At 39.8% G+C, this 8,875-nt stretch overlaps 1 protein-coding gene across 1 annotated transcript; it reads right to left on the bottom strand.

Annotated features, from left to right (window-relative positions):
* Positions 1-8,483, bottom strand: copb1 (COPI coat complex subunit beta 1). The gene is made up of 22 exons (XM_031748676.2): positions 8,336-8,483; positions 6,715-6,867; positions 6,078-6,307; positions 5,749-5,918; positions 5,553-5,667; positions 5,344-5,436; positions 5,100-5,237; positions 4,854-4,973; positions 4,533-4,640; positions 4,270-4,416; positions 3,995-4,140; positions 3,740-3,836; positions 3,495-3,655; positions 3,269-3,389; positions 2,942-3,169; positions 2,258-2,437; positions 1,763-1,907; positions 1,536-1,655; positions 1,275-1,420; positions 1,024-1,113; positions 584-739; positions 1-250 (listed from the first exon to the last, which is right to left on the bottom strand). The coding sequence occupies exons 2-22, from the start codon at positions 6,803-6,805 to the stop codon at positions 191-193; spliced, it is 2,862 nt and encodes a 953-aa protein (XP_031604536.1). The 5' UTR covers positions 6,806-6,867; positions 8,336-8,483; the 3' UTR covers positions 1-190.
* Positions 8,484-8,875: the final 392 nt, after the last annotated feature.

Here is an 8,875-nt window from a genome sequence, read left to right as displayed (position 1 = left end):
TTTTGGACATTATTTCAATACATTTATTGAAAATGAAACGGGACAGGGGAAGCACATTGCCGAGATGTAGTTTTCAGAAAGAAGTGATGTTAAAAAATATAGAGCACAGAAGTAACCGACCATATAAGAGTTCATATCTGCTATGACGATGATCAAACAGTAAGTTAGGTGACACAGAACAGCAGCTGTTTCAGACATTTGCCTTTTTTTGGGAAAGGTTGATCTTGTCACCCAGACTCAGGGCCATCCCCTGTGGAACAAAGGAAGGAGGGTTAGCTGCGACACATGTTACACATTAGCATATCTGAAATACAGTGAAATCCATTTGCATTTGGAGATTAATGCAAATTTTTCGTTACATGCATGCATTTAAGGATGAAAGTCCACACTTGGGGTACTTTAGAGAGGCAAAAACTGTGTCACTATGCAAATACTTGCAGAACTGATTAGTTATTTCAAATCAAATAAGTCATGTGATATTTTTACAAATGGATGTACTGCTTGACTGAGGGGAAATAAAGTCCACCCAGCCTTTACCTCTCAGATTCTTAAGGGTTCACACGGTGTGGCAGCTGTGACCTACCTGACTTTTAGCTCTAATGCGTATGTGTCCATTGACAGGTGCATCGGGCCCCAGGTGGAGAGGCTTCTCAATGCTGACATTAGCCAGGGCATCTTCTCCAAAGATAGAACGAGCATAAAGGTTGGCCGCCATGAAGCCACAGAAGCCAGACAGAGCCTTGTTTATGAGAGAAGAACGTCGGTTAAGAACAACAAACAACATCACAGTATCTGCACATTCATCTTATAAGGAAGCACTGGCATGTCTTATGTTTACATATATTCTTTATATAGTCAGCACAAGAAAATATCCTGCTATACGGCCACTAATGATTCTTTCCGATGTGCACTGGTGCCAAAAGTTTTAATTACCTTTGTTATTTGTATTTGGGAAAGCTGCCAGGATTTAAAAGCTTGTTTACTTTCCTTAGTCTGCGGTTTACATAATGTTCTCATACCAACCTTTTCAGGAGTCAAACACTTCATGTTGGTGGACTTGAGGATATGCTGGAGATACTCGTTCAGATCAGTGATGTTGGTGTTCACTGTCACCTACAATAAAGAAAGGACAATCAGTGCTCAGTGTTAGTTGAATGTACATCAACTAAATCTATTAAAAAAAAAAACAAAAAAAAAAAAAAAACTTTTAACAAGTCCAACTTTTTGCAAAACCAGTCAGATTCCAGGAATGTGTTTTAACCCCTTAAATTTACCTTGTTTTCCCACTCAAACTCTGCCCACATCTGTCTGAATTCTGCATCAGTGCAGGAGGCTGGCTGGATGTAGTCCATGATGTCAATATGGATGTCGCTGAGGACAACGCAGTTTCTGTCGCTAGCAGCTCCTGACACATCGTAGACTGAAAAGAAGAATCCAGACATCCCCACAATTAATTTTAAAAAACAATATGCATATAGAAAAAAAATGGTGTGACTTGAGATGTGACGCTAAAAATAGACATAAAATTCTTTTACCGATGTTTCCGAATATAATGCCATTCTCAGTAGATGCCACCTTCACATTGGCCTTGATGTTAGCAAAATCATGAGGGGCCAGAGTTAGAGGTGAAGGCTTCTCAACCAACTTAAGATCGCCTGCAGGACAGAAAGTTGAATTACATTAAAGTAGAAACCCAAATATGTGCGGCTTAAATGAGAGAAAAAAACATCTTTTCATAGAGGTTGAAAAAAACTACACTAACCTAAAGTAGCCAGCTCAAGTGTGCAGTTCTGAAGAGTATCACTGGTCTGGTTGACCACCAGCACATCCAACACAATGTCATACTGGTTGACATGAACGTAGGCTTCAGCATAGACTGGATCTGAGAAGCCCGTCAGCTGGGTCACCTAAGTTGGACATAATGCATTCGTTTAATGATTAATAAACAACCAAGTACAAACACTCCCCAAACACTTGTTTATTATCCTTTAACAACCTACTAACAGCAAAGCATGTGCACAACAAGGGCTTCAGCAGCAGGTGCTACTGTGTTGCCAATAATATGAAATAATATGAACTGTAAATAAGTTAGACTAAGCCGTAAACTTGAAATGCACTCAAACAGCAATAATCATTCCCATTCACTCTTTTACTGTTCAAAAGCACTATTATCTCCTAAGTACTCCAACATTCATCTGTCAAATTAATTTCCAGTTTCCTTTTATGGAAGGGCTTTTAGGGGTTAAGTATGGTGCACCTTGTTGAGTTTCGATGCCAGAGGATCGGCGGCCTCCTTCCTCTGAGTGTTGCCCATAGCAGCCAGCAGGCTGAGCTGGAACTGGTCCTCCTTGGAAGTCATCTCATTTTTGGCCGTGAGCTGCATGAAGGATATTGGATCGTCGGCCTGGACCGTTACATTGCGTTTCTCAGACTCTTTCTGTAGTCAGAAGAAGAAACACGTGGTTATTTTTGGAGGAAATAACAACCCCAATGGAACAACAACAACAAAAGTATCTAGTATATCTAGTAGTCTAGTATAGTGAAAATAACACAGTATAGCAAGTTACAAAAAAGACATAAGAAACGGTTGTTCAACAGAAAGAGAATAAAAACTGATGTTATTGTGCAGAACTAAGAGAAACTGCAAAGACAGAGACAATGCTGCTGTCAAGAGAAACTGGAGCACTATAACAAAAAAAAAGTTTTCCATTGGTCCCAAAAGTCTTATGTATATACACAACAGGTTTAAATGATCATCTAGGAGTGTGATATTACTACACTCCTCCTTAGAGGATCACATTACTACCTATCAGGGTGCAGGCTCTTGAAAACAAAAGTTGGCTTATAAACATATAACAGGTTTCGTATTAAATTTGGCACCAAAAATTTGCTCATTTTCTGTGTAACGAGGTTGGTATTGAGTTTAGTCAACTTTCATTACCTTCTGTGACAGCTTCTCTTCCTCCAGCCTGACAGCCAGCATGTGTGACAGGGATCTGCGACACTCCTTGTTGAAAATGTCATTCATAAGTGGCGAACACTCTGACAGGACCTTCAGGCACAGTGAGATGCGATCCACATCGTCGTCTGTAATTGGCTTCTTGGGCAGAGAGGACTTACCCAGGTGCAGCACAGTGACCATGATCAGCATGGCCTCTGCAACAAAAGACTGCGAGAGGGGGGCAGCAAGACAGCAGGGGTCAGAGAAACCAAAGGTAGGGCAAATTATTAAAAGTGCTTTTACTGAAGTGAAGGAAGAATAACTTACATTTTGCTTCTTTTTATCTTGAACAAGAGCAACATAGCGCAAAGCCACTTTGGTTAGCGTTGTGGCCAAAGAAGCTGCCACATAGAAGTCTCCATCCATTAGGAAGCCTCTGAGTGGAGGTCTGGAACAACAAATTCTTAATGAGCGAGGTGGATGGAAAATTCAGCACAATGAAGGGTATACAGTGTGAGCAAAAAGCTTTTCCTCCATGATGTCCAGTGTTTACCTGTCTTCCTCCTTCTTTGAAGGCCTGGAGGAGCTGAGGGCACTCTGTGTCACATAAGTGCCCATCTCTGTCACAAGTTTCTGAGCTGGAGCTGCGCTCACTTCATCTTCTGGCTTCACCTCACCGGTCTCCTTCTTAATCTCATTGTCCACAATTGGGATCTGCCCCGGGGAGAGACAATTATAATTGTCTTAATCAAATTAGCATGCGTTACTTGTAATTCTGACAACAATGAACAAACGTACCTCTCCCAAGGACCTGCGAACTTCTGTCATCACACTCTGGATGTCTTCCTTGGTGCTGCAGTATTCTCCTAAGATCCACAGTGCCCCCCTGTAAATCCTGAAACAGGACACTTGTGATGAAGTTTAGAAACAATCACAGTGCTACACAATCAAAGAGTAAGTAGTGACTTCCCTTTAGCAAGCACAGCCTATATAATGGTTTCTTAACCATGAATTGACCTTCATCTGCTCTTCAGACTCATCAGGATTACTTACTTGACAGTTTTGATGGCATGAAAGACTTCCAGCATCTTCTCGATGATCAGGGGTCTCAAGTTGTCAAACCTCTGAATGGCTTCCCGCACAAACTCCAGCACATCGGCAGCAGCTGCCTCATTAGTGTCACTCAGGAATTCCATCAGCTGTGAAACATCAACATGTAGAAAATGTTTAGAAAATGTTTTATTTTAAAGACAGTTTATGATAAAAATGTATATTTAGAAATCTAAAGATATCACGAGAATCTTAAGAGGAAATAAGCGGAAACTCACCACAGGTATGACATTGGCTGCCATGTCAGGAAATCGCACACTACACGAGTGGAGGGTGCGCACCAAGAGCTGCCTGTACTTATCAGTGTCTTCATGCTCTGTTACGTTGTTTGTTTTGATCACCTCTTTCTTCAAAACAATCACCAACTAGCAGCCAGACAGAAGTCACTACTTTAACACTGTATTCCAGTTTTTCTAGGTGTCAATGCAAGGACAAAAAAATACACAACAAAAATACACAAAAGCTGCAAATGTCAACAGACCTCTTCTACGTTACGGGATGAAACAAGGTCCAGTGCCAGCTGTAAGGTCTTCTTTCTGACTTCCAGGTCAGGAGTGCTTAGAACACGCAGGATGTCCATCACAAGGTCCTGGATGAAAAAGTATTAGTGAGACCCAATTTCTAACACAGTTGGTATTGACACATAACAATTTTGGTATATTTTCTAATAGATTTTATGATCTCAAAAAGACTTCTTTTGGGTACCATTCCTTTCCTTTTATGGTTTCTGTAGTGAAAGAGCCACTAACAACTTTATTTGTTAAGTGCTAGAAAAACTAATAACAGCCACTATGAGACGTACCTGGAGCACACGCTCATGAGTGGGATGCTCCTTCAGTTCGATGAGACGATCAAGAACGATCAATTTCACATTATTGTCGCTCTCCTTGATGATCAAATCAATGTAGCACTGGGCAGCAGCCTAGAGTCCAACAAAGCACAGAATGCATACAGGCTTTAATAAAGCAAAGATATCCATCTAAATGTATAAAGCACTGTATAAATGATATAAGACATACACACAACCACTGAAACACTGATGACGTACCTTAATGGCTGTGGGAGCGCTGGAGAGTGTTACAAGAGTGCCAGCAGCCTCATACTTAACCGCCGGGCTGGAAGACTGCAGCAGGTTGTAAATGCAACGGATAAAACGGGCACGCTCAGAAGGGTTAGCATGGCAAACCTAACAGAGGGGGGAAAAAAGAAAAAGAAAAACAACAAGAACTTGAATGTGAAATCATCCATTGTGCTAAAAGGTTTAGATATGACTACCACAAAGTGTGACTCACTTTGTAAATCAGCTCCACAATAACCAGCTGGAGGATGTCTCCAAAAGTGTGAACTTGGTCAATACATGTGCTGAGGTAGTCCAGCGCTCGATCCTGTAACATATAAATGCATGAATGACAAGGTGTTAGATAGACCTTTGGCATATATACTGTATGACTAACAGTAAAAGTAGAAACAGTAAGAAAAGAACAGACAATATGCTACAGACCTGGTCTGCATGAATCAGCATCATGAAAGCATTTCTCTTACAGCTGGCATCTTTCTCATTGACCAGAAAATCATGGATCAGCTCTGGAGCATCTGGGATGAGATGTTCAAAGTTCCTACAAAACAAACAGAGCTGGTTGTTGTTCATGATGAATACAGTTCAAAACTTATACTTTATAATATTTAGCAGCTAGTACCTGTAGATTGTGTAAATGGCCAGGACAGCGTTACGGCGCACATAACTGTGGCGGTGCTCCAGGCAGGCCCGGATCGCTGGCATGAGAGGCTCAAGCAACTCAGACTCCTTCAGCTTGCACAGGAAACGCAGAGTGGAGCCACGGATGAACTCATTGGGATGCTGCAGGTCCTGAAATAGAAGAAATATTTAAAATTAGAATTGCTGAACTGATTTTTTTTTTACCTTTTCCCCAAATGCTATAGTTATGCTGTAATAAATAGTGTAACATGATGTGTATATTTAAAAATGCACTGTTTATAACAGCTGTTAGTATATAACTTAGATTACCTTCCTGTAGGCATCACAGACCAGGATCATCTCCTGAAGGAGTTTGCCATCAGGAGTTGTTTTGGGAACAATCTCCCAGAAAACCAGCAGCAGCTTCTTGATGGTGTGGTCTTGAAGCGGCAGCACAAAACGGATTATAGTCATCAGCAGTCCCGGCAACTTCTCGCCATTCAGGATCATGATGATGACCTTCTTCAAGGCTTCAGTCTTGGCCTTGATCTCTCCCTTTTCTAAAGAAAGATTATTATATTTAGCATATCAATCAATTATTATTTAAACTAGTCTTCATCTATTTAAAATCATCTGATACTAAACTTCACCAAAAACTCTCAAAGGACTTTGTGAGTTTTTTTCCCCCCAAAGGACACTGACTTATATGCATGTTAATGCAAAAAAAGTTAAACCAATCCCGATCAAAGCTTAATTTCATCCATCAACGATGCTTCTTTGAATCAAAATTAATCTATAAAAGAGATTTGAACTGTTTTTCCCCTAAACCAGACATTGTATAATGGCCTATAAAAATAACACTCATACATCACAAATGCATTAAGATGGAGAAAAAAGTGGAGAAAGGCTATTTTCCCTTTGTACTGTATATTGAGGCAAGTTATTAAACTTTACAGCAAATGGTTACCTAGATCTGCCTTTAGGCTGACTTCAGAAGGGGGCTCTGAGTCAGAGGCAACATTGATCAGAGTGTAGCAAACGTTCTCTGCAGCCGTCATTTTGCTGCTGTGCTTGTATCAGATTAGAAGAATCCTAATGAATGTTGCTCACTGGATAATACCTATGAAAACAGAAAAAGAACAGATTTCGTCAGTGATGGAGAAAACATTCACACTGGTGCAAAAATGTCAGTGAAGTCAAAACTAACCTAATCTCATGGAATACGTTTGCCAGTTCTTCCTCTTTGTTTATGCTAACTATGAACACCAACATGTTTCCACACAAGATAAAAGCATGTACATTTTATACACACAATTTGATAAAGTCCTATTCTTATAATTGATCTATATCTTAAATAAAAGCTGTAGTAGTTTGAGTTAGTCAGATCAAGTTGTTGTCTTTTTGTATACATTTTCCTCTGTTTCCAAATAGCATTTCCCCGGTAATCTGTGGTAGGATCTGTGGTAGGATAAATTTGTCCTAGAATTTCTCTTGTGGATATTCAGAAACTACAGCACATCAGTCCACTCCCTTAATAACTCAGCTGCACTGGGTACAGTTCTGGATAAATGTTAAATTTATATTACACGTTCTTAAGGCCCTCTGTGGATTTAGTTGCACTATATATCACAGATCTTTTAAATCTGTGATATTTTGCCTTCAAGTCACTGAGGTCATCCTCCCAACAATTGCTCAAAGTGCCATCTTCTCACCTAAAAACTTAAGGTGACTGGACCATCGTTATTGCCCCTAGGCTATGAAGCAGTCTGGCTTCCCGGACAAGAACCTCTAAGGCATACCCAATTTCAGCTGCTTTTAGTAGAGTCTGACGTTCATCATGATTTGGCCAAACGTATTGCAAATGTTTTCCATTGCTTTTTGTGCGTGTGTGGATGTTTTTACCAATATTGAAATCTAATTATGTTTTTATTCTTAGTTTCTCGCATCTTCTTAATTGCAATTTTATTTTGTCGTCTATTTTTGTGAGTTCCGTGTTTTTAGTTGGGTTCTCGGAGACCTGTATTACAAATAAGTGTGTCAGTAAAGCACTTTGGGTTAACTTCTGTTGCTTTAAAATGTGCTATAGAGATACAACTGAATTGCAAAACATACTACTAGCTAAAACCTGGAGAACCAGGTGATTGGTGTTCAGTGTACGTCTGGATTAAACCTGAAAACGACAATTACTTCTCAAAATTAAAGTCAGATCAAAGTTTTCAGCTGCTTTTTACGGCAGATCTTGGCTGCCTTCATCACAAAACAGCATAAGCTAACAAGTCAAAAAATAGTGACACGCAGCTAATAAGCTTTCTAACAGGCTAAATGGCGTTACACGCGTAAAGACAAAAATGCTAAAATAGCAAGGTTTTGCTCATTTTTATTAGTTAGTTGTCCCCAGAGCTGGTTTTCCTAGGTTAAAATACAGAACCAACTGCTGACTATCAAGAATTAGCTGACAGGAGTTTAGCTTTTGCTCCGGTTAGCAATGAAATGGAGGACAGTAACGTTAGCTAGCGAGCTTATGAGTAACCACCAGACAGCGAAACAAATGTCACTCGTGTTGGTTAAAAATAAGTCACAAAACCTACCTATCTGCAGGACTATTATCCTCCCAGGTGACCTTCGATGTGCAGTTTGAGATATTTACATCTGTAAAATTTCTCAAAAGCTCCCGCAGGCGAGCTCTCTCTCCCTCGGCTCTGCACTACTTCCTAATGACGTGGAAGATTACTTTACCGAGAGCCACATCACTGCTACCGTGCGTCAGAAGGCTCAAACCGAACGCCTGTGCAACTCAAACGCAAAATAACAAATAACAAATAACAAATAAAATCAATCAGTAAATAAAAGAAAATCTAACAACCTGGTCCTCTCTTTCTGCTTAAAAATAACACGAGAAAGGCCGTTAATGTTATACTGGCAACTTTAAATGAATATATTATTATGTATCTTGTCTGACACCTTGTTTCTGTGGTTCAGATAATTTTATTTTTTTAAGCTGTTTTGTAAATAAGTTAGGCATAATAGTTAACTAAAATTAAACTAAAACTATACTGAATAAATAATTCTTGCCCTCATAAACATGAAGCAATAATGCTGAGTGAAATGCAAATGAATTATATAAAATC

This window comes from Oreochromis aureus, linkage group 1, assembly GCF_013358895.1.
Source record: "Oreochromis aureus strain Israel breed Guangdong linkage group 1, ZZ_aureus, whole genome shotgun sequence".
In the NCBI taxonomy this organism is placed as follows: Eukaryota; Metazoa; Chordata; class Actinopteri; order Cichliformes; family Cichlidae; genus Oreochromis; species Oreochromis aureus.
The sequence above is the reverse complement of the archived record's forward strand: the minus strand, read 5'-3'. Positions and strand labels throughout refer to the sequence as shown.

Excerpts from the sequence above, each read along its gene's own strand:
- copb1 (XM_031748676.2), bottom strand. The coding sequence starts at position 6,805 with ATGACGGCTGCAGAGAACGTTTGCTACACTCTGATCAATGTTGCCTCT. Across the intron at positions 6,308-6,714 it reads CAGCCTAAAGGCAGATCTAG|AAAAGGGAGAGATCAAGGCC; the intron begins GTAACCATTTGC and ends ATCTTTCTTTAG. Across the intron at positions 3,170-3,268 it reads AAGATAAAAAGAAGCAAAAT|TCTTTTGTTGCAGAGGCCAT; the intron begins GTAAGTTATTCT and ends CCCCTCTCGCAG.